Source organism: Pistacia vera, unplaced genomic scaffold, assembly GCF_008641045.1.
Source record: "Pistacia vera cultivar Batoury unplaced genomic scaffold, PisVer_v2 Contig706, whole genome shotgun sequence".
Lineage (NCBI taxonomy): Eukaryota > Viridiplantae > Streptophyta > Magnoliopsida > Sapindales > Anacardiaceae > Pistacia > Pistacia vera.
The window spans coordinates 530,222-554,791 of NW_022196564.1; the positions used below are offsets into that span (position 1 = coordinate 530,222).

Genomic DNA, 24,570 nt, shown 5'->3' on the forward strand with positions numbered 1-24,570 from the left:
GGCAGTATAAGAATTTCATTCAATTTTAATATGTTTCCTTGCTATCATTCAAAGCCTTGTAGATCACTGTATAAATTTAGCAGGTTTCCATGCATTGTTGATTCTATATCAAACAGACACTAAGTTTTTCAAGGTAAAAAAAACTTTATAGGGAGCTCAGGATGAAATCTAATACAAAACATCCGTATTTAATACCAAGAAGCATCTCAGACGGAGTAACTGATATTTCTTGATTAAGTGAGCCTCTATAGATTTACACACAGAAGTTTAAAGGGATCCTTTTTACGGGTGGAGCTGGATAAAATTTAAGGATGCAACTGATAGTCTTGGTAACGGCAATGATGGTTTCCAAAGCAAATCCGGCAACCCATCTTCCTTTACCGAGGACGATTTTGACATTCACTGATATGATAACTAAGCATCTCCAAGAATTGTGCATTTGCTAACAAGACTTCAACAAAGTAAACTCGGTTCCCCAGTCCATAATAATGATCTACTGTAATCCATCTCAAACTTGGAGGTATACAAAGAGAAGGGAACCCTTTTGGCTTCATAGTTCTCCATGATTCTTCCCTCAAATAATAAACATATTCTATGGGAAGAGATTGAAGAATAGGAAAGCTTCTGTTCAGGCGAGCAATCACCCCAATTCTATCCTCTAATATGGCAGACAGGGTAAACTCCAAATGCTTGAGAGATTGTAAAAACTTGGCAAATTATCCAATAAATAGCTTTTATATCCCAAAAGCTACACCAAATTAAACATAGATATTGCATTAGTATTAGAATTCCATGAATTGAATAAGTAGATTGCGATAGAATTAGAGGCTTAAAATTATAATTCGTCCTCATAAATTTACTAAGAAAATGAGCTGCTCCACTGGCACTAATGTCACTGGAAGAATACAAATCCATATGCATATCATTCAGATCGGATAAATTCACCTTTAAACCTTGCAAACTTGGAGGAGAATTGGTGTCAACTCCACAAGATTCTAGATACAAATTCACCTTAATCACATTACAATGTCAATATAACAATGATAATTATTCTTTGGAACCACTTCCAAACTTGCTATTGGTGTTCTTAAGTACAAACATAAATCATTCAAATTATTGATTTAGATACAATCTCACAAAATTAATAAGAAAACTCTTTTACATATTTAAAATTTATAAATCAATTTATTTTTTAAATTTATAGTATTCTTTATAGCTAAAATACAAATAGAAACTTAAATATCCACTCATGGGTATCCCAACGGTAAAGACGAATCAATGGCATTGTAAATGGTCCAATATTCAGTCTTAGGTTCCCTGCTAGGCGCAAAAATAATTCATTTATTTTTAATAGTCGAAATGTACGTAAATTGATTCGAATACTTCAGTTATTAAAAAAAGAAAAATTAAAATTAATATAAATAAATAAACTGTAGATATTCTTTTACTGTAATCAATTTTGCAAGGACTTCCAAATTTAACTTAAAAGAAACAAAGAGAAAATAGAATCATAACTGATTGAAGTTTTAACTTTTTAAGACCACATTCGTCATCAAAAAAGAAATATCATAAGGGATAAATTGATAACAGAGAAAAACTATTCTTATCCCAGGTCCCAAACGGGTCCTTAATTTCTGGGTATAAGATCCAGTGGGCGCACGACGACCGTCGTTGAATGTTCCTCTCTGTTTGTCATACATCACCATCGCGGCACTTAACAGCCTCCAGCAAACTTAATTTTGTTCAGTTTTGCACTTTTGCTCTTTTCATTTTTTGTCTTCTCAATCACAACTTTAAAATACAAAAAACACTTTTTGTTTTTGTAAAACCCTGTAACTTATTTCTCATTACTCATAATTTGCTATGAAACGAGGGTATCGCGAGTCTCCATCTACCTCAGACGGGCCGCCTCAATCCAGATTCAGACACAACCCAGAAGGTTAAATTTAGTTTTGAACCCTTATTTGTCTTGTCTTGATTTTTTGTTTAGTTACGTTTTTGCTTAGTTAGATAGTTTTTGAACATGGGTTTTGTAGTTTGTTGGCTTTAGTCTCTGAAAAGAAAATAAAACTGCGTACCTTATTTGAAGCTGGGTTTTTTTGGTTAATGTGTTCTTTATTTGGACATGGGTTTTGAGTTTACGAAGGTTTAGCTTTTGTTTGGTTGCCCAGAAAGCTGAGGAAACTAAAAAGGTTTGAACTTTGAAGGTTAAGTTTTATGTTGTTCTTTTGGTTTTTGTTAAGGAATAGTGCTTTGGCGTCCATTATTGAGTGCTAAATTGTGAGGTGTGAATTAAAGACTTTAATTTTCAGCTTCTTTTTAGATGTCGAAATGCTCGAAGTTGTTTATTCTTTCTTAAATGAAAGATTTAAGCTGAGTATTTGGCTTCTTGTGATATTAGGTGATGCTCAATTTTTGGAGGATGAGAGCACTAAGGTTTTTGCTAGGAAAGTAGCTGACCACTATAGTGCAAGGACAAATCAAACTTTGGAAGAACGAGAAGCGAGTCCAATCATTCACTTGAAGAAACTTAATAACTGGGTATACCTTGTAATGTCATGAAGTTTACAATACATATATGATATGTTATGTCATTAAAGTGTGAAAAAATTGTATGACTCCTTATTTTGTTGAACAGATCAAAAGTGTCTTAGTTCAGCTTTATGCTCGCCGAGGGGACGCTGTTCTTGATCTTGCCTGCGGCAAGGTATTTAAGTTCCTTATTATGTTCAAATTCTTAATCGTTTTTTTTCCCTGATGGATTTTTTTTCTTTTCTTTTTTTGATGTATTAGGGTGGTGATCTTATCAAATGGGACAAGGCAAAGATCGGATATTATGTTGGCATTGATATTGCTGAAGGCTCAGTAAGTACATTCAGTTTGTTGTCCCCCATTTTGCTTAGGTATATTGGGTAGACAGGATTATAATTATTAAGCTACATTAATAAGTGAGTTGGTGCTTGTTGATTTCTTGTACTTGTGGCCAGTGGCCACATCATGTTTGTGTAAATTGAGGCATCCTGAGCATGACAGTCTTATGGATGATATCCTCTGGAAACCTCCCTTCGTGAAATAATCAATGTTCAATTTTAATAGGACACAATTTTTTTTTTTTGTTAACTTCCTTATTTTTCAACTTCACCTTTAAGTATGTGTATGTTACAATGTGCCAACTAATTTTTGTGTCCATCATTTTGTACAGATAGAAGACTGTCGTACACGTTACAATGGTGATGCAGATCACCATCAGCGTCGTAAGAAGTTCAGTTTTCCTGCCCGGCTCATATGTGGGGACTGTTATGATGTAATTCCACTAACAATAACTAGTCTTTGAAAAATTCATCACCTTTCTATCTAGCTTTCTTATTGTATGCACACATACTAAGCTATGGAACAATGAAATTCAGTATATTTCAGCTTAATTATATCCAAGGTTAACTACCAAAATGATTACTTTATCCTGGTGCTTGTGGAAGTATTAGTAAGTTTTGTTATTTATAAATTGATTTCAGGTTCGTCTGGACAATGTCCTAGCAGATGATGCACCTTTTGATATCTGCAGTTGCCAAGTGAGTCTTAATATCTGTGAAATCTTGATAATGTTATAGCAATTTTTGTTTTAGTCAAATCCAGTTAGTATAGTAAAAGAAATCCAGGAACTGCTTCTTGTCAGATATTGAAATTTTAAATACAAATCCCTTCACAAATTAATGAATAGGGCATCATTTATTCTGGTTTCTAGTATTTTATCAAATTTCAATATGAATGATTGTTGTGTTAATTTTGCAGTTTGCCATGCATTATTCCTGGTCTACTGAGGCACGTGCAAGGCGAGCCTTGGCCAATGTGTCTGCTTTACTTCGTCCGGGAGGCACTTTCATTGGGACAATGCCAGATGCCAATGTGATAGTTAAAAAGCTTAGAGAAGGTTTTTATCAAGCGCCTTACTTTGATTGTTTCTCATCTGTACAAAATTCTTCAAATATGAAAATCTGGGTCTTACTCCCAACAATTTGGAATCCTTTCATTGTTTCACGATTTCCCTTGTTGTGTAGTAAATTCTTTTTGGTGGTTTGTATTTAAAGGATTTTTTATTTTCATAGATTTCAATTTCCATAGTTATACTTATGCTTCCTTGTATATTGGACATTTCTTCATGTACTTGTCATAATCATCAAGCATATATTGGATGCACTCTACAGTGAACGTAGCCAAAATTATGCCAAAAAAAAAAAACATATTCTGTACATTTAAGGAATAAGCTTTTCTCTCTAGGCTTGTGCCCTTACCTGCATTAAATTTGTTACAGCATTGTTCTCTTTTCTTTTTCCTTTTTTTTATAGAGGAGCTTGAAGTACAAATGCTTAAAAATTATTTAATGTTCTATCATTAACCTTGGGTTTTTTTTTTTTTTTTAATCAGTTCAATTGTTATGAACTGTTTCTCTACTGGGTCATATTTTTCTTGTATGTAATTTTTTCTTCTACTTCTTCCTTTCTTTCCTGCCATATATAAGAATTATGAATGTTGGGCATGACACACCACTTTTCTCATTCTTGATTAGTAATGTTATCTGCATTGTGATTATGCAGCTGAAGGATTGGCCATCGGTAATAGTGTCTACTGGATACGATTTGATGAAGAATTTTCTGAAAAGGTCAAATTTTCTTTTCCCTTTTGTAACAGTTACATGGTTTGTAAAAGATTTGGATTGCATAGTTATTGTATCTCATGTAGTATTGACAAAATTGTGTGGACAGAAATTTAAATCTTCTAAGCCGTTCGGCATCCAGTACAAGTTTCATCTAGAGGTATTGTTTCTTTCTTTTTTGCTTTTAATTTCTAATTTTTTATTTTTATGGTTTTTTTGAAGTTGAAATGTAGCTGTGCTCTGTCAATAAATTCTATTAAATGGCACACATATCTATGTCTATATTGAACTATGTTATCTCAACTTGCCACAATGTTTAATCTTCTTCTGTATAAGGTATTACAGTATTTTAATTGTATCTTAATTTTTCCATTAAGGCACTAAGTCACTGAGGTAATATACTGAAAATCTCATTAAAATTTTATCTTATTGCAGGATGCAGTCGATTGCCCAGAATGGATTGTTCCCTTCCATCTCTTCAAATCAATGGCAGAAGAGGTACGACTTTCTTTGCTTAGTTACGTATATCTTTAATACTTTAAGTTGACCAGGAGTATTAGTACTTGAATACTTTAGGTTGTTATTTTACACTATTTATTTTTGCAGTATGGATTGGAGCTAGTTTTTGTGAAGAACTCACATGAATTTGTCCAAGAGTACTTGAAAAAACCTGAATACGTGGAACTCATGCGAAGACTCGGTGCCTTGGGTGATGGTAACCAAGACCAGAGTAAGTTTGATGTCCTGTACTTCTTTTCCTTCATTCAACTTTCCCATGCAGGTCCCAAAATTAATGTATTTTTAGTTTAAAACATTTCTAGGCATGCTTTAAAGAGTTCTAAATAGTTGTTCTTTGTATTTGCTTTGTGATGTCTAGGCACACTATCACCAGATGAATGGGAAGTGGCCTATTTGTACCTGGCATTTGTCCTGAAGAAGGTTAGTATAATTTCTTGAGTTTACCGCATTGTCGGTGGTGTGGTGTATTTTACTCTCAAAATGTACGTATCTTTTGCAGTTCTGTGAATGCAATAACAACCATATTGAAATTTCATATTTTGCAGAAGGGCCAACCAGACCGGACACAAACGAGTGGAAGGAGAGATAAAGGGAAGATGTATATATCAAAGGAAGATGTCATGTACGTTAATAGTGACTCATAAATGCAGCAACAAAAATGTACCAGGAAGGATTCTTTCAAAGAATACGATAAAAGGGTGGTCAAAGAATGGAGAGCACCTGGCCAAATAGGAGATGAATTGAACTCAAATCTCTTATGTTAGATTCTTTATGGCTATTCAGTTTTGTAGATTCATGAATACATACTGATGATTTTTCAAACGCCCTTTCTGAGAAAGTGCCACTTTAAGGACTACTTTGTATCTTTGGAACAAAAATACGCATAACATGACTACTCTCCAAACAAGTACTGGAAAATTCCATTAGAGCGAAAGCATTGGTCAGAAATTTCCTTGCCAATTCATTTCTTCAGTTTTCCCCTGTTGCGTGAGAGTGATATATCAGTCACTTCAAATTTTCTTTATTCAATTCATCTGTTAACCGGTTACTGATAAAGATTTCCTTTGCTTAGAACATTTGTTATCAATTTCTTCAGTTAACACTTAAATGACTTGAAAAAACAATCTCTGGTTTAACACAAGATTTGGCAATATGCTAATGGTGAGAGGAACAAGCAAATTTATTCAATGTGAAGTACTGTACATAACTTTAGTATAAACCACACGAACTACTGTATCTCAAATTTTATTATCTATTAATGCATCAAAATAAAAGTACACTTCCAAACAGTTTGTAAGCTCGGCAAATTTTCAGGTAGTTTGCCAGATTATAAATTTTTAAGCTCGCTTCAGCACAACCACCATGATCACCATTATGACCAGTCCAATGACAGAAGCTCCCAGCGTCTTTTCAACATAGTTTTGATTGCCATCTGCTTCTGCATAAGTCTTATCAGCTGCGGGCGTGCCAAAGATGTTCTGCAGATAATTACCCACATTGCTCACCATCTCAACCACTCGATCCTTGATCTTCTGAAGAACAGCCATGGGCTCAAATTGGCTTTGGCTTCCACTGTCTCCAGAATGGCTTCCAGTATCTTCTTCTTTGCTCAAATCAGATAACTCATCAATCTTTCTGGGAAATCCCTGATCTTGAAACGTATCATCTGCAAAAAGTTTATCCATGCTCAGATCCATATCAAAGGAAAGCTAGTAAACAAAATTAAGTATATTCGGCCAACTGCATCCTTTCCACAAACGATCCTCTCAAGAAAACTAGTCCTGCTAATAAAAATCTTACTGTTTTTCTGGGACTGTATGAATTGGATAAGAGCGTCATTTTGCATGACAGCATTCCAGACATTTGAGTCAGCAGCAATTGATGCAACAACAGTCTGGTCACAAAACCAAAATTAAAAAATTATTGTCAAAGCCAATGATCTAAAAGTAACAACTCAGTTGGCGAAACTGAACTGCTAAAGATATGCATTCAAAAACATAAACAATTATAAGCAACTAAAAAGAGAGAGGGAACTGAATCAGAAAGACCTGAGCTGAAGCATTCTCACAAAGGAATTTAAACGCCTGAAAAGCGTGTTTTGGAACCGTAACAGATTTTGGGTCACATGAGATACAGCTCTTGGTCTCCAAAGATTCAGAGTTTGCAACCAATTGCAGCTCTGACACCGCAGCAACCGGCACCACACCATCATATTCACTCAGACTGGAATTCTCAGATGAAAAATATACCCTGCAATCAAACAAAATCCATCTATCAAACACCAAGGGAACACAATCAATTCTGAGAAGGACGCAATTTTACCATAACTGTGGGTGTAGATACCCATAAAAATCTACCACAACAAATTTATATGTTAATAATAAGTATGATCATACTTTTTTATATTACCATCTAAAGATACGGATGTGGTACAGTAATGTATGCAATTTTAAAAACAAAAATAAAGCTTTGAATAAATATTCACACGGATCAAAATTTTGGAAAACAAATTACTTATCCAAAGCCTCTTTGAGTTCGGACGTGGCTTCCTTAGCCTCCTCAAGGCTTGGCGCACCCCCAAATACAACCCTAGCCATTGGCTCAGACGATTCCGGCTCTGGCGCCACCAGAAAATCATTTTCTCCCCCGGCGAACTCCCAGTCATCCAATTCCCACGAGGCTTTCTGCACCTCCGCCACATCACCTCCAGCGGAAACCTTCCCGCTCGACAAGATTCCCCCTACGGGGCGCGAAGCGTTTCGCAGAGATTGTGATGCGGGCGGGGCCGCGGCGGTTGCAGAAGACAAGCCGCCACGAATCCCACCGTTGAAAACGCCTATCCCGGCGACCTTACCCGCGGCTCTCATGGCTGCTCCGCCTCCCATAATTTAATTCTAACTGGAAAATGAAAAAATAAAAAAATTTAATTTTTTGTTTATTCTTTCGGGACTAAGGATCCATTTAGGAGGTTCTGTTTTTTAAATAGTTTCTTATTTTTTGTATGGATAATATTTAATGCGCTGACTCTTCGTACTCCCCTGATCTTTAGTATAATTATAATATACCCCAATATTTTGACGTCCCTTCTGATTTTTTTATTTTAATTTAAAAGTGATTAAATTAAACAATATTTTTATGTTTATTTAAAATCTCAAACTGTGGACTTTTTTCATATGCTTTTGTTGAATTTATTTAAGTTTATATCAGCTAACAATAAAATTAGAAAATTCTTTATATTTATTTAAAAAAAAATATTTTCATAAATTCTGTTTTCTTGAACATTACTACACTACTTAAGAAAGTCGAACAAGGAAAACTAATCGACATTTATTGGGAGATTAGAGATAATTTCTAAACTACTACAAGTTTTTTGAAATTCGGACAAACATTGGGGGAGTTTAAAAATTAGGCATATTCTTATTCGCTGTGGTTAGTTCTTTTACAGGGTTTTTTAACAACCAATGATTTATTAACACGTATTCATACAGAAAATGGTCTTAACATCGACGGTACTCGGACACCTTCGATATTAGAATTTATGACAGCTTTCCGCTGGTGATGTAGAGGATAATTTTGAGTGAAAGGAGATGGAGAGTCGATGTATAGTACTGTGTTCGTGGCAATTGAAAAATGTCGCCACGTGGACATCGTCATGTGCGAGGAAAGAACGGTGGGGCCTACGTGAGTTTCAAGGTGACGTCGATCCCCTCAATTTTGTGGGACCCCATTAATACGCCTAGATTTTTTTCTTGTAGTCAAAGTATGGACATCCGACGGCTGGAAATTCCTGAATGAGATCGATGTCATGTACGTACTCATAAATGTAACAACAAAAATGTAGCAAAAGAGTGGTCAAAGCATGGAGACCACCTGGCCAACTACAAGAACAATTGAACTCAAATCTCTTAAATTAGATTCAATTTTGTAGATTCATGAATACATACTTAAATAATTTTTCAAACGCCCTTTCTGAGAAAATACCACTTTAAGGACTAGTTTGTATCTTTAAAACAAAAATACAAGTTACAGACAAAACAGAACCCTTTGGTGAATGCATAACATGTACTGGAAAATTCCATGAGAGCGAAAGCATTGGTCAGAAATTTCCTTGCCAAAATCATTTGTTCAGTTACTTCAGTATTCCCCTGTTGCGTGAGAATGATATCAGTCACTTCAAATTTTCTTTATTCAATTCATCTGTTAATGATAAAGATCTGTTTTACCTAGAACATTTGATATCAATTTCAGCAGCTAGCACTTAAATGACTTGAAAAAAACAATCTCTGGTTTAACACAGTATTTCGCAATATGCTAATGGTGAGGGGAACAAGCAAATTTATTCCATGTGAAGCACTGTAACCTCGTGAACTACTGCATATCAAATTTTAGTATATATTAATGCATCAAAATAGAGAAACACATCCAAAGAGTTTGTAAGTTCGGCAAATTTTCAGGTAGTTTGCTAGATTATATAAACTTATAAGGTCGCTTCAGCACAATCACCACGATCGCCATAATGGTCAGTCCAATGGCCTTTTCAAAATAGTCTGGTTTGCCATCTGCTTCTGCTGGTTTGCCATCTGCTCCTGCATAAGTCTTATCAGCTGCGGGTGTGCCAAAGATGTTCTGTAGATAATTACCCACATTGCTCACCATCTCAGCCACTCGATCGCCGGTTGTTCTTCCCAATTCAAACACACTATCCTTGGTTGTTCTTCCCAATTCAACCACACTATCCTTGGTTATTCTTCTTCCCAATTCAACCACACTATCCTTGGTTGTTCTTCCCAATCCAGCCACCCTATCCTTGGTTATTCTTCCCAATTCAACCACCCTATCCTTGATCTTCCAAAGAACAGCCATGGGCTTGAACCGGCTTTGGCCTCCACTGTCTCCAGAATGGCTTAAAGTATCTTCTTCTTTGCTCAAATCAGATAATTCCTCAATCTCTCCGGGAGATCCCTGATCTTGAAACATATTATCTGCAAAAAGTTAACCCATGCTCAGATCCATATCAAAGGAAAGGTGGTAAAAAAAAAAAATTTAAAGTATATGCAGTCAACTGCATCCTTTCCACCAAAGATCCTCTCAAGAAAACTAGTTCTGCTAATAAAAATCTAACGAAAAAAAAAAATCTTACTGTTTTTCTGGGACCGTATGAATTGGATCAGATCGTCATTTTGCATGACAGCATTCCAGACATTTGAGTCAGTAGCAATTGATGCAACAACAGTCTGGTCACAAAACCAAAATTAAAAAAATATTGTCAAAGCCAATGATCTAAAAGTAACAACTCAGTTGGCGAAAATAACACAAAAGTCTTCACATTACTGAACTGCTAAAGATATGCATTCAAAAACATAAACAACTATAAGCAACTAAAAAGAGAGAGGGAACTGAATCAGAAAGACCTGAGCTGAAGCATTCTCGCAAAGGAATTTAAACGCCTGAATAGCATGTTTTGGTCCGGTGACAGATTTTGGGTCACATGAGATACAGCTCTTGGTCTCCAAAGATTCAGAGTTTGCAACCAATGGCAGCCCTGCCACCGCAGCAACCGGCACTACACCATCATATTCACTCACACTGGAATTCTCAGATGAAAAATATACCCTGCAATCAAACAAAATCCATCTATCAAACACCAAGGGAACACAATCAATTCTGAAAAATACGCAGTTTTACCATAACTGTGGGTATAGATACCCTTAAAAATCTACCACAATAAATTTATATGTTAATAATTAGTATGATCATATTTAAATTACCATTTAAAGATACGGATGTGGTACACTAACACATGCAATTAAAAACAATAAAAGCTTTGAATAAATATTCACACGGATCAGAATTTTGGAAAACAAAATCACTTTTTCAACGCTTCTTTGAGTTCGGACGTGGCTTCCTTAGCCTCCTCGAGGCTTGGCGCACCCCCAAATATAACCCTAGCTATTGGCTCAGACGATTTTGGCTCTGGTGCCACCAGAAAATCATTTTCTCCTCCGGCGAACCCCCAGTCATCCAATTCCCACAAGGCTTTCTGCGCCTCCGCAACGTCACCTCCAGCGGAAACCTTCCCGCTCGACAAGATTCCGCCTACGGGTCGCGAAGCGTTTTGCAGGGATTGTGATGCGGGCGGGGCCGTGGCGGTTGCAGAAGACAAGCCGCCACGAATCCCACCGTTGAAAACGCCTACCCCGGCGACCTTACCGGCGGCCATGGCTCTAATGGCTGCTCCGCCTCCCATAATAAAATTCTAACTGGAAAATGAAAACAAAAAAAAAATCGAAACTTTTGGCTTAGCCTTCGCGACTAAGGTTCCATTTAAGGAGTTGGCTTTTGAAAAAGGAATAAAGGTAGCCTACAAACAACGAGGAAATTTGACTGGCCAGAGCTCCCAAGTTTGCATTTAAGAAAATGATTATTTTGTAATTTTTTTAATTTACAAAAACTAACGTGACACACTTATGATACATTGAAACAAGTTAAATTAAAAAATTTTAAACATATGTAGGTAATATTATAATTAATGAAAATTTGTAAAAATTAAAAACGACCCCCACCCTTCAAAATCGCTTAATCGAGCTATATACCCAAAAAACGACTGACGAACACTTTTGATTTTTCTAGGATTTTCGGCAACAAAAGTGCTCTATTTTCGGAAAATATTTGATCATAAAGTTTTCTTATACAAAATTATGATTGATATTCACAAAGAAGAGGAAAATCCAACCCCACTCCAAATCCTAGACTTCGGCGGCGGCGGCAGTTCAAAGATTGTCGAAGAAGAGGCTTTGATGGATCATCGAATGAGTCAAGTGGTCCAAAGGCAGAGGAGACAACGGCGACACAAGAACAGAGAGAAGAATCGAAAAATGGTTTTGAAGAGAAGGACGCCAGTGAGAATTCAAGCAAGGAGGAGGACGCTGATGAAGAAATGATACGTTTTTTACTTGTGGTTTTGAATTTGATAAGAAAATTGATTGATTTGTGCGAATTTGGGGGATATGTAGTTGGTTTTATTGTTACAGTGGTTGTGGCATTTTGTCGAGCAATTGGTAGGCATCGAGTGAGTGGCTTTGATTGGGTTCCAGAGGATGGGGGAAGGCAAGGGAAGTCGTACGGAGGTTGTTTATGGGAGGTTGGAGGGCTGGGGATGGCAGGAGGTGGCGGACTGGGGGGACTGTTACCTCATGGAACCTGCCACAACAGCCTTTATAGGGCTTGCATTGGCTTCCTCGGTCCTCTCGAGGTCAAAAACACCCACTCCCTGATGCCCTCGAAGCCCATATCCCCCAAATTGACAGCCTATTGGTTGTTTTGGTTTCTTTTTTTTGCTGATATTTAGTTTATATCGATTGTGCAGATTTTCCGAAGTGTAAATTATAAAGACTATGGGTTGGAGATTGTAAGCGATAAGGTACCGTACTTCCCCGTGTACGGGTGACAATTAGGTCGAGTTGACAAGTTTTTACAAGAATAATGGAGATTTTATAGGAACAAAAGAAGGGTATGGACCGATTCAAAGAGAGTTGTTTCGGTCATTTTGTGAGCATCGGAGAAAATTGAAAAAAGGCATTCTGGGGGCAGGGAGTGCATTATATATTGTTGTACTTAGTTAAAAGGCAAAAAAAAAAAAAAAATGAAATGTGGTTCATGGTGGATGGGAAGCCACTACATTTTGGGATGATGGAATATGCCCTGATGATAGGCTTGAGATGTGGGGCATTTCCAGATGCGGAAGAGCAAGAGAGAATAAAGAAGAATAGGGCAACCGATAACTTGGCTAAAAAGGTTTTGGGGGGGAAGGCGTCTATTACGTGACGCGATTTAGAGGAAAGGTTAGAAGAAGGTGGGTACACCTCTTCAGAGAAGTTCAAGATGTGTCTGGTATGGTTTGTGCATTCGCTCCTAATGCCTTTTGACTTAACAAAAGTCGTGAATATGGATTGGGTGAAGTTTGCAAGTAACGTGGACTTCTTTAATGCTTATTGGTGGGGACGGGTATCATTTCAGCTAACCATGGACTCCCTGCAAGGAAAAGACATGGCCTTAAAGCATTGCTAATCTGTCGAGAAGAATAGACTGAGCACGTACAATTTGTTTGGCTTCGCACGGGCAATGCAGGTAAATATCAATAGCTTTTTGTTATATTTTTTGTATTATATGTGTTTTAATTATGATATGGACTGTTTTTTTACAATGTAGGCTTAGATGTATGAGGTTGTCCTTATCCTAGCTAAGCCCGGGGGGGAGGGAAGGGAGGAAGAAGACTTCGGATGAGTGACTGCAATTTCCTAGGATGTTGCGATAGCATATCAAGAAGTGTACCCATTGATATTACGACAAAATAGACATGGAAATTCAAGCAGCTCGAGTAAGATTAAAGGATTAATCTTTTGAATATGCACTTGCTTTTAAATGTGGCTTAAATTTGATTGATTTTTTTTCTTATTGTAGGGAGTCGTCTGTCCCTTCCTCACCATTACTAGGGGTGAAGCGAGAGAGGAGTATGTTACATCGTTCAAAGCACTGCACGATGCAGCAGATGAAGGGATAGACCGCCAAATCAGGACCTAAAAGGGATCACGCATGTGAGTGCAGTTGTAGGGCCACTGCTTTAGAATGTTGTTGACGACGAGGATGATGAAGCTCCAATCGGCGAGAGGGAGGAGGAGGATGAAGAGGTTAGTACGCTTCCACCTAATTGGCAAACTTGTACAATAAGTACCGCTTTGCCGAGGCGTCGGGGTCGAGAGAATGAGGTAGTTGACCTCATAAAAAGTTTGTTTGAGAGTTTTACAATAGCCGTTTATGAGAGGCTTAAGAAGATGGAAGAGCAGATGAAAAGGGTGGAAGAGAAAATTGATAGGGTGGAGAAGAAAGTTGATAGGGTGACTAAGAAAGTTGGTAGAGTGGAGGAGGAAGTTGGTGGGGTATTGAAAGTGGTTGAAGTGCAACTTGAGCATAAAAGAGAGAGCCGAAAGAGTAAGCACATACTTTCTCCTTACACGGCAGCAACGTATGGAAAGAAGAGGAAAACGAATAAAAAAAAATGAGGAAGTCTGTGAAAGTGGAGAAACAAAAATGGAGGAGGGTAAGGAGGAAGGCAGAGGAAGTGGGGAAGTGAAAATGGAGGAGGAAGGCGGAAGAAGTGGGCAAGTGAAAACGGAGGAGTTAAAGGTCAATGTATAGGCCAATAGATGAGGAAAAGAAAAAAAACCCTTCTATGCCTATTACAAAGATTCTGGAAGTGATAGGCATGTGAAGTGCAAGACTGGGGATTATCCTCGGAAGTGGTTTGAAAAGATGTTGATAATGGATAGGTGGCTCGAAGACTCGATGAGTTATTTTCCCTTATTTTTCCTTATTTTTGCTTATGTTTTCCATGAGGTATTGTATACTTATCATGTTGTTTTTATTTGATGCAATACATCAATAAGGTATTAGCACTTATGAGGCTACGACAGAGCAATAATGGTGATATTTTGTATCTGTATTGTGCCATCACCGATGTAGCCTTTGGCCAAACGCTAGTAACTACATATGACATTTTAATGAAAAAGGCCAATGGTGGAGGTGCAACAAAGGGAGGCAAGCAGAAAAGATTGGCCACAGATGACTTTGACGGTGTCTTTGATGATTTTTAGTTTGATGACAGAATGATACAGTATGTATAGGGGGAAAGGCCCAATCATGGCAACAGTTGAGCAAACGTTAAAAGAGTATACTGCATCATAAACATCAGGGATATGCATTGGATAACCGTCGTTGCACTACTAGAGGAGGGCTTGCTGCAGATCCTTGACTGCAACCCAAGTATTTGTCGAGAGAGGTAATTAGAGATGGAGTTACAGCCGCTATGTATATTGTTCCCACTACTGTTGCGCGTAACAGGATGTTTCGGCACTTAAGTGATGAACTACTGACGGGAAAGTGGCCACTCAAGCGCCTTCATGTCCTGAAAAATGACTCAAGATCAATTTTATATAAAACTTACGTAATACAATTGTTCTATAAGCTGATTATAATGATAATGTCTTTCTCCTATTGTAATGCTGATTGCAGGGCATATGCACTCAAATTTATTGAGTTTGACATGACCAACACCCTGATGGACAGCTTGAATGACGAAACAATGAGCAATTATTGGGAGCACTGGGCTATTGAGTGCTTCCATGGACATATGGATCCCTTTTGATTGACCAGAACTCAATCCAAGTCATTACTGATACTGTCATCAAAAGGTATGGAAGTTGGACTTAGAATTTTGTAGTTTATGTGATGTTGTCTTATTGGGTTGTCTTGAATAATTTGATTGCCTTGAATTGGATCAGCTGGTGTTGTTAGGCATCAGGCTATTGATACTTGGGTTGTGGTGTAATGTATGCTTTGTGGCCAAGGCCAAGGCTAAATAATGTTGGAAGGGGTATTGTAGAAGAAGACGAAGAGGTGGTTGCTACTACTACTGATGCTGAATGTGTGCTGAATAATTTTGAAGGATGGGGAAGTGGCTGAGGAGAATGATGAATGGGGGATGGAGGCTGTCGACCCTGCTTTTGTTTTGGGTGTGTATAGGACATTTATTTGTTGTATATAATGTTGCAATTTAATGTAATTGATAGGGGTGTGCAAAAAAAAAACCGTTAACCGAACCGAACACGCTAACCAAACCGAACCGATCCCGAATTTTTGAATACCCGAAAATTTGGGTCGGTTTCGGGTATTTATTATGTGATACCCGAATTTCGGTTCGGGTATCGGGTATTTGTTTTAAGAGAACTGGGTACGCGGTTATTAAGAAATAAAAAATAAATAAATAACCTAGTTTTTAAACCTATTTTCCTTTAACTTTCAAAGAGCAAAAGGCAAAAGCCCCAAATCTTAAGTATTTAAGTTATTAAATTAAAAGTTGATTTAGTATATGGAAGAAATTGTATTCACAAATTGAAATTTGAAATGTAAAAACTTAAAATTCATGCAAAGTTATACAAATTCGGGTCATTAACCGAGTATCCGGTTTTTTACCCTAAAAACCGGGTACCCTTAAAAGCGGTTCGGTTTGCGGGTACTCTTTTAGGGGTAGAGCAAAATCAGTTCAGGTACCCGGTTTTGCACAACCCTAGTAATTGATACATTTCAGATTTGTACAAAAGTAATTCAGTATTTCTTTTCCTCTTTTGAGTTTGAGTTTATTTAGTACTCTTGTTACATGTCATTGATGTGTTGATGCAATTAGGTTGTCAAATTCAGGAGAAAATATGGAATTAATATGTGTTGATGATTTTAGTTTGTCAAAATTCAGAAGAAAAGCTGGAAAAAATATGCATGTATTGTCCATGATCGCTTAAGCGATATATAAGCGATTACATATATCGCTTAAGTGACCAAGGGTTTTCTATACAGGATCGCTTAAGCAAGAAAATAAATCGCTTAAGCGATCGTGCATCTGAGAACATCTAGATTCTACCATGGACATGATTGCTTACGCGATCCATGATCACTTAAGTGACCAAAGGTAAAAATAAAGAATCGCTTAAACGAGACAATAAATTGCTTAAACGATCGTGCATCTGGGCAAATCTTGATTCTGCATTGGACTTGATTGCTTAAGCGGTCTGAAATCGCTTAAGCGACCAAGAGTAAATGTGAATAATCGCTTAATCGGGACAATAAAGTGTTGAAGAGATCGTGCATTTGTGCAGATCTTGATTCTTGATCGCTTAAGCAATCCCAAATCGCTTAAGCGACCAAGGGTAAAAGTAAAGAATCGCTTAAACGAGACCATTAATTGCTTAAGCAATCGTGCATCTAGGCAGATATTGACTCTGCCTTGGACTTGATCTCTTAAGCGATCTTAAATTGCTTAAACGACCCAGAGTAAAAGCGAAGAATTGCTTACGCGAGACCGTAAATTGCTTAAGCAATCATGCATCTGGGCAGATCTTGATTCCGCCTTGCACGTGATCGCTTAAGCGACCAAGGGTAAAAGTGAAGTATCGCTTAAGCGAGATCATAAATTGCTTAAGCGAGACCGTAAATTGCTTACGCGAGACCGTAAATTGCTTAAGCAATCATGCATCTGGGCAGATCTTGATTCCGCCTTGCACGTGATCGCTTAAGCGACCAAGGGTAAAAGTGAAGTATCGCTTAAGTGATCTTGATTTTGCCTTTGACATGATCGCTTAAGCGATCAGGTAAAAGTGAAGCATCGCTAAAGTGATCTTGATTCTAGCTTGTACCAGATCGCTTAAACGACTAATGCTAAATATACAGGATCGCTTAAGTGAGATATGAAATCTCTTAAGCGATCCAGTATATTGGGATTATTTTTATTATGCCTTTCACGAGATCACTTAAGCGATTTACATTATCGCTTAAGCAATGAAAGCTTATAAACACTTAATCGCTTAAGCGATTCCTTTTTTTTTTTTTTTCTAATCAAACACAAAGGAACACATCAATTCTGAAAAATACGCAGTTTTACCATAACTGGTATAGATACCCTTAAAAATCTACCACAAATTTATATGTTAATAATTGTATGATCATATTAAATTACCATATAAGATACGGAGTGGTACACTAACACATGCAATTAAAAACAATAAAAGCTTTGAATAAATTTCACACGGATCAGAATTTTGGAAAAAAAATCACTTTTCCAACGCGTCTTTGAGTTCGGACGTGGCTTCCTTAGCCTCCTCGAGGCTTGGCGCACCCCCAAATATAACCCTAGCTATTGGCTCAGACGATTTTGGCTCTGGTGCCACCAGAAAATCATTTTCTCCTCCGGCAACCCCCAGTCATCCAATTCCCACAAGGCTTTCTGCGCCTCCGCAACGTCACCTCCAGCGGAAACCTTCCCGCTCGACAAGATTCCGCCTACGGGTCGCGAAGCGTTTTGCAGGGATTGTGATCGGGCGGGGCCGTGGCGGTTGCAGAAGACAAGCCGCCACGAATCCCACCGTTGAAACGCCTACCCGGCGACCTTACCGGCGGCCATGTCTCAATGGCTGCTCCGCCCATAATAAAATTCTAACTGGAAAATGAAAACAAAAAAAAATCGAAACTTTTGGCTTAGCCTTCGCGACTAAGGTTCCATTTAAGGAGTTGGCTTTGAAAAAGGAATAAAGGTAGCCTACAAACAACGAGGAATTTGACTGGCCAGAGCTCCCAAGTTTGCATTTAAGAAAATGATTATTTTGTAATTTTTTTAATTTACAAAAACTAACGTGACACACTTGATACATTGAACAAGTTAAATTAAAAAATTTTAACATATGTAGGTAATTTATAATTAATGAAATTTGTAAAAATTAAAAACGACCCCCACCCTTCAAAATCGCTTAATCGAGCTATATACCCAAAAAACGACTGACGAACACTTTGATTTTTCTAGGATTTTCGGCACAAAGTGCTCTATTTTCGGAAAATATGATCATAAAGTTTTCTTTACAAAATTATGATTGATATTCACAAAGAAGAGGAAACCAACCCCCTCCAAATCCTAGACTTCGGCGGCGGCGGCAGTTCAAAGATTGTCGAAGAGAGGCTTTGATGGATCATCGAATGAGTCAAGTGGTCCAAAGCAGAGGAGACAACGGCGACACAAGAACAGAGAAGAATCGAAAAATGGTTTGAAGAGAAGGCGCCAGTGAGAATTCAAGCAAGGAGGAGGACGCTGATGAAGAAATGATACGTTTTTTACTTGTGGTTTTGAATTTGATAAGAAAATTGATTGATTTGTGCGAATTTGGGGGATATGTAGTTGGTTTTATTGTTACAGTGGTTTGGCATTTTGTCGAGCAATTGGTAGCATCGAGTGAGTGGCTTTGATTGGGTTCCAGAGGATGGGGGAAGGCAAGGGAGTCGTACGGAGGTTGTTTATGGGAGGTGGAGGGCTGGGGATGGCAGGAGGTGGGGGACTGGGGGACTGTTACTCATGGAACCTGCCACAACAGCCTTTATAGGGCTTGCATTGGCTTCCTCGGTCCTCTCGAGGTCAAAAACACCCACTCCCTGATGCCCCGAAGCCCATATCCCCCAATTACAGCCTATTGTTGTTTTGGTTTCTTTTTTTGCTGATATTTAGTTATATCGATTGTGCAATTTTCCGAAGTGTAAATTATAAAGACTATGGGTTGGAGATTGTAAGCGATAAGGTACCGTACTTCCCCTGACGGGTGACAATTAGGTCGAGTTGACAAGTTTTAACAAATAATGGAGATTTTATAGGAACAAAAGAAGGGTATGGACGATTCAAAGAGAGTTTGTTTCGGTCATTTTGTGAGCATCGGAGAAAATTGAAAAAAGGCATTCTGGGGGCAGGAGTGCTTATATATTGTTGTACTTAGTTAAAAGGCAAAAAAAAAAAAAATAAAGTGTGTTCATGGTGGATGGGAACACTACATTTTGGGATGATGGAATATGCCCTGATGATAGGCTTGAGATGTGGGGCATTTCCAGATGCGGAAGAGCAAGAGAGAATAAAGAAGAATAGCAACCGATAACTTGGCTAAAAAGGTTTTGGGGGGGAAGGCGTCTATTACGTGACGCGATTTAGAGGAAAGGTTAGAAGAAGGGGGGTACACCTCTTCAGAGAAGTTCAAGATGTGTCTGGTATGGTTTGTGCATTCGCTCCTAATGCCTTTTGACTTAACAAAGTCTTGAATATGGATTGGGTGAAGTTGCAAGTAACGTGGACTTCTTTAATGCTTATTGTGGGGGACGGTATCATTTCAGCTAACCATGGACTCCCTGCAAGGAAAAGACATGGCCTTAAAGCATTGCTAATCTGTCGAGAAGAATAGACTGAGCACGTACAATTTGTTTGGCTTCGCACGGGCAATGCAGGTAATATCAATAGCTTTTTGTTATATTTTTTGTATTATATGTGTTTTAATTATGATATGGACTGTTTTTTCAATGTAGGCTTAGATGTATGAGGTTGTTCCTTATCCTAGCTAAGCCGGGGGGGAGGGAAGGGAGGAAGAAGACTTCGGATGAGTGACGCAATTTCCTAGGATGTTGCGATACATATCAAGAATGTACCCATTGATATTACGACAAATAGACATGGAAATTCAAGCAGCTCGAGTAAGATTAAAGGATTAATCTTTTGAATATGCACTTTCTTTAAATGTGGCTTAAATTTGATTGATTTTTTTCTTATTGTAGGGAGTCGTCTGTCCCTTCCTCACCATTCTAGGGGTGAGCGAGAGAGGATATGTTACATCGTTCAACACTGCACGATGCAGCAGATGAAGGGATAGACCGCCAAATCAGGACCTAAAAGGGATCACGCATGTGAGTGCAGTTGTAGGCCCTGCTTTAGAATGTTGTTACGACGAGGATGATGAAGCTCCAATCGGCGAGAGGGAGGAGGAGGATGAAGAGGTTAGTACGCTTCCACCTAATTGGCAAACTTGTACAATAAGTACCCGTTTGCCGAGGCGCGGGGTCGAGAGAATGAGGTGTTGACCTCATAAAAAGTTTGTTTGAGAGTTTTACAATAGCCGTTTATGAGAGGCTTAGAAATGGAAGAGCAATGAAGGGTGGAAGAGAAAATTGATAGGGTGAGAGAAAGTTATAGGTGATAAGAAAGTTGGTAGAGTGGAGGAGAAGTTGGTGGGGTATTAAAGTGGTTGAAGTGCAACTTACAAAAGAGAGAGCCGAAAGAGAAGCCATACTTTCTCCTTACACGGCAGCAACGTATGGAAGAGGAAAACGAATAAAAAAAAATGAGAAGTCTGTGAAAGTGGAGAACAAAAATGGAGGAGGGTAAGGAGGAAGGCAGAGAATGGGGAGTGAAATGGAGGAGGAAGGCGGAAGAGTGGGCAAGTGAAAACGGAGGAGTTAAAGGTCAATGTATAGGCCAATAGATGAGGAAAAGAAAAAAAACCCTTCTATGCCATTACAAAGATTCTGGAGTGATGGCATGTGAAGTGCAGACTGGGGATTATCCTCGAAGTGGTTTAAAAGATGTTGATAATGGATAGGGGCTCGAAGACTCGATGAGTTATTTTCCCTTATTTTTCCTTATTTTTGCTTATGTTTTCCATGAGGTATTGTATACTTATCATGTTGTTTTTATTTGCAATACATCAATAGGTATTAGCACTTATGAGGCTACGACAGAGCAATAATGGTGATATTTTGTATCTGTATTGTGCCATCACCGATGTAGCCTTTGCCAAACGCTAGTAACTACATATACATTTTAATGAAAAGGCCAATGGTGGGTGCAACAAAGGGAGGCAAGCAGAAAGATTGGCCACAGATGACTGACGGTGTCTTTGATATTTTTAGTTTGATGACAGATGATACAGTATGTATAGGGGGAAAGGCCCAATCATGGCAACAGTTAGCAAACGTTAAAAGAGTATACTGCATCATAAACATCAGGGATATGCATTGGATAACCGTCGTTGCACACTAGAGGAGGGCTTGCTGCAGATCCTTGACTGCAACCCAGTATTTGTCAGAGGAGGTAATTAGAGATGGAGTTACAGCCGCTATGTATATTGTTCCCACTACTGTTCGCGTAACAGGATGTTTCGGCACTTAAGTGATGAACTACTGACGGGAAAGTGTAATATACCCCAATATTTTGACGTCCCTTCTGATTTTTTTATTTTAATTTAAAAGTGATTAAACTAAACAATATTTTTATGTTTATTTAAAATCTCAAACTGTGGACTTTTTTCATATGCTTTTGTTGAATTTATTTAAGTTTATATCAGCTAAAAATAAAATTAGAAAATTCTTTATATTTATTCAAAAAAAAATATTTTCATAAATTCTGTTTTCTTGAACATTACTACACTACTTAAGAAAGTCGAACAAGGAAAACTAATCGACACTTATTGGGAGATTAGAGATAATTTCTAAACTACTACAAGTTTTTTGAAATTCGGACAAACATTGGGGGAGTTTAAAAATTAGGCATATTCTTATTCGCTGTGGTTAGTTCTTTTACAGGGTTTTTTAACAACTAATGATTTATTACCACGTATTCATACAGAAAATGGTCTTAACATCGACGGTTCTCGGACACCTTCGATATTAGATTTTATGACAGCATTCCGCTGGTGATGTAGAGGATAATTTTGCGTGAAAGGAGATGGAGAGTCGATGTATAGTACTGTGTTCGTGGCAATTGAAAAATGTCGCCACGTGGACATCGAACATGTGCGAGGAAAGAACCGTGGGGCCTACGTGAGTTTCAAGGTGACGTCGATCTCCTAAATTTTGTGGGACCCTATTAATACGCCTAGATTTTTTTCTTGTAGTCAAAGTATGGTCATCCGACGGCTGGAAATTCATGAACGAGATCGACGTCATGTACGTACTCATAAATGTAGCAAAAGGGTTGTCAAAGCATGGAGACGACCTGGCCAAATACAAGAAGAATTGAACTCAAATCTCTTATATTAGATTCATGAATACATACATGACTTAAATAATTTTTCAAACGCCCTTTCTGAGAAAATGCCACTTTAAGGACTAGTTTGTATCTTTGGAACAAAAATACAAGTTACAGACGAAACAGAACCCTTTGGTGAATGCATAACATGGACTGGAAAATTCCATAAGAGCGAAAGCATTGGTCGGAATTTCCTTGCCAATTCATTTGTTCAGTTACTTCAGTATTCCCCTGTTGCGTGAGAGTGATATCAGTCACTTCAAATTTTGTTTATTCAATTCATCTGTTAATGATAAAGATCTGTTTTACTTTTACTTAGAACATTTGTTATCAATTTCAGCAGCTAACACTTAAATGACTTGAAAATTACAATCTCTAGTTTAACACAGTATTTCGCAATATGCTAATGGTGAGGGGAACAAGCAAATTTATTCCATGTGAAGTACTGTGACCTCGCGAACTACTGCATATCAAATTTTAGTATATATTAATGCATCAAAATAGAGAAACACATCCAAAGAGTTTTGTAAGTTCGGCAAATTTTCAGGTAGTTTGCCAGATTATAAACTTTTAAGCTCGCTTCAGCACAATCACCATGATCGCCATAATGGCCAGTCCAATGGCCTTTTCAAAATAGTTTGCTTTGGCATCTGCTTCTGCTGGTTTGCCATCTGCTTCTGCATAAGTCTTATCAGCTGCGGGTGTGCCAAAGATGTTCTGTAGATAATTACCCACATTGCTCACCATCTCAACCACTCGATCGCTGGTTGTTCTTCCCAATTCAACCACACTATCCTTGGTTGTTCTTCCCAATCCAGCCACCCTATCCTTGGTTGTTCTTCCCAATTCAACCACCCTATCCTTGATCTTCCAAAGAACAGCCATGGGCTTGAACCGGCTTTGGCCTCCACTGTCTCCAGAATGGCTTAAAGTATCTTCTTCTTTGCTCAAATCAGATAATTCCTCAATCTCTCCGGGAGATCCCTGATCTTGAAACATATTATCTGCAAAAAGTTAACCCATGCTCAGATCCATATCAAAGGAAAGCTGGTCAAAAAAAAATTTAAAAGTATATGCACTCAACTGCATCCTTTCCACCAAAGATCCTCTCAAGAAAACTAGTTCTGCTAATAAAAATCTAACGAAAAAAAAAAAAAATCTTACTGTTTTTCTGGGACTGTATGAATTGGATCAGATCTTCATTTTGCATGACAGCATTCCAGACATTTGAGTCAGTAGCAATTGATGCAACAACAGTCTGGTCACAAAACCAAAATTAAAAAATTATTGTCAAAGCCAATGATCTAAAAGTACCAACTCAGTTGGCGAAAATAACACAAAAGTCTTCACATAACTGAACTGCTAAAGATATGCATTCAAAAACATAAACAACTATAAGCAACTAAAAAGAGAGAGGGAACTGAATCAGAAAGACCTGAGCTGAAGCATTCTCGCGAAGGAATTCAAACGCCTGAATCGCATGTTTTGGTCCGGTAACAGATTTTGGGTCACATGAGATACAGCTCTTGGTCTCCAAAGATTCAGAGTTTGCAACCAATGGCAGCCCTGACACCGCAGCAACCGGCAATACACCATCATATTCACTCACACTGGAATTCTCAGATGAAAAATATACCCTGCAATCAAACAAAATCCATCTATCAAACACCAAGGGAACACAATCAATTCTGAAAAGTACGCAGTTTTACCATAACTGTGGGTATAGATACCCTTAAAAATCTACCACAATAAATTTATATGTTAATAATTAGTGTGATCATATTTAAATTACCATTTAAAGATACGGATGTGGTACACTAACACATGCAATTAAAAACAATAAAAGCTTTGAATAAATATTCACACGGATCAGAATTTTGGAAAACAAAATCACTTTTTCAACGCTTCTTTGAGTTCGGACGTGGCTTCCTTAGCCTCCTCCAGGCTTGGCGCACCCCCAAATATAACCCTA

At 37.9% G+C, this 24,570-nt stretch overlaps 4 protein-coding genes across 4 annotated transcripts; 1 reads left to right on the forward strand and 3 right to left on the reverse strand.

The window, feature by feature from the left end:
* The first annotated feature begins 1,595 nt into the window (after positions 1-1,595).
* Positions 1,596-6,026, forward strand: LOC116114306 (mRNA cap guanine-N7 methyltransferase 1). The gene is made up of 13 exons (XM_031400457.1): positions 1,596-1,939; positions 2,402-2,541; positions 2,639-2,707; positions 2,794-2,865; positions 3,203-3,304; positions 3,513-3,569; positions 3,790-3,928; positions 4,593-4,657; positions 4,761-4,811; positions 5,087-5,149; positions 5,258-5,381; positions 5,529-5,590; positions 5,716-6,026. Exons 1-13 carry the CDS (start codon positions 1,864-1,866, stop codon positions 5,812-5,814), a joined length of 1,119 nt encoding a protein of 372 aa, XP_031256317.1. The 5' UTR covers positions 1,596-1,863; the 3' UTR covers positions 5,815-6,026.
* Positions 6,027-6,402: 376 nt separating this feature from the next.
* On the reverse strand, positions 6,403-8,097 carry LOC116114307. Its single transcript, XM_031400458.1, has 4 exons — positions 7,685-8,097; positions 7,219-7,420; positions 6,971-7,064; positions 6,403-6,836 (listed from the first exon to the last, which is right to left on the reverse strand). Exons 1-4 carry the CDS (start codon positions 8,053-8,055, stop codon positions 6,508-6,510), a joined length of 996 nt encoding a protein of 331 aa, XP_031256318.1. The 5' UTR covers positions 8,056-8,097; the 3' UTR covers positions 6,403-6,507.
* Positions 8,098-9,488: 1,391 nt separating this feature from the next.
* LOC116114305 lies at positions 9,489-11,553 on the reverse strand. The gene is made up of 4 exons (XM_031400456.1): positions 11,041-11,553; positions 10,582-10,783; positions 10,311-10,404; positions 9,489-10,152 (listed from the first exon to the last, which is right to left on the reverse strand). The coding sequence occupies exons 1-4, from the start codon at positions 11,415-11,417 to the stop codon at positions 9,638-9,640; spliced, it is 1,188 nt and encodes a 395-aa protein (XP_031256316.1). The 5' UTR covers positions 11,418-11,553; the 3' UTR covers positions 9,489-9,637.
* An 11,615-nt stretch (positions 11,554-23,168) lies between these two features.
* Positions 23,169-24,044, reverse strand: LOC116114299. Its single transcript, XM_031400452.1, has 3 exons — positions 24,034-24,044; positions 23,763-23,856; positions 23,169-23,602 (listed from the first exon to the last, which is right to left on the reverse strand). The coding sequence occupies exons 2-3, from the start codon at positions 23,806-23,808 to the stop codon at positions 23,169-23,171; spliced, it is 480 nt and encodes a 159-aa protein (XP_031256312.1). The 5' UTR covers positions 23,809-23,856; positions 24,034-24,044.
* Positions 24,045-24,570: the final 526 nt, after the last annotated feature.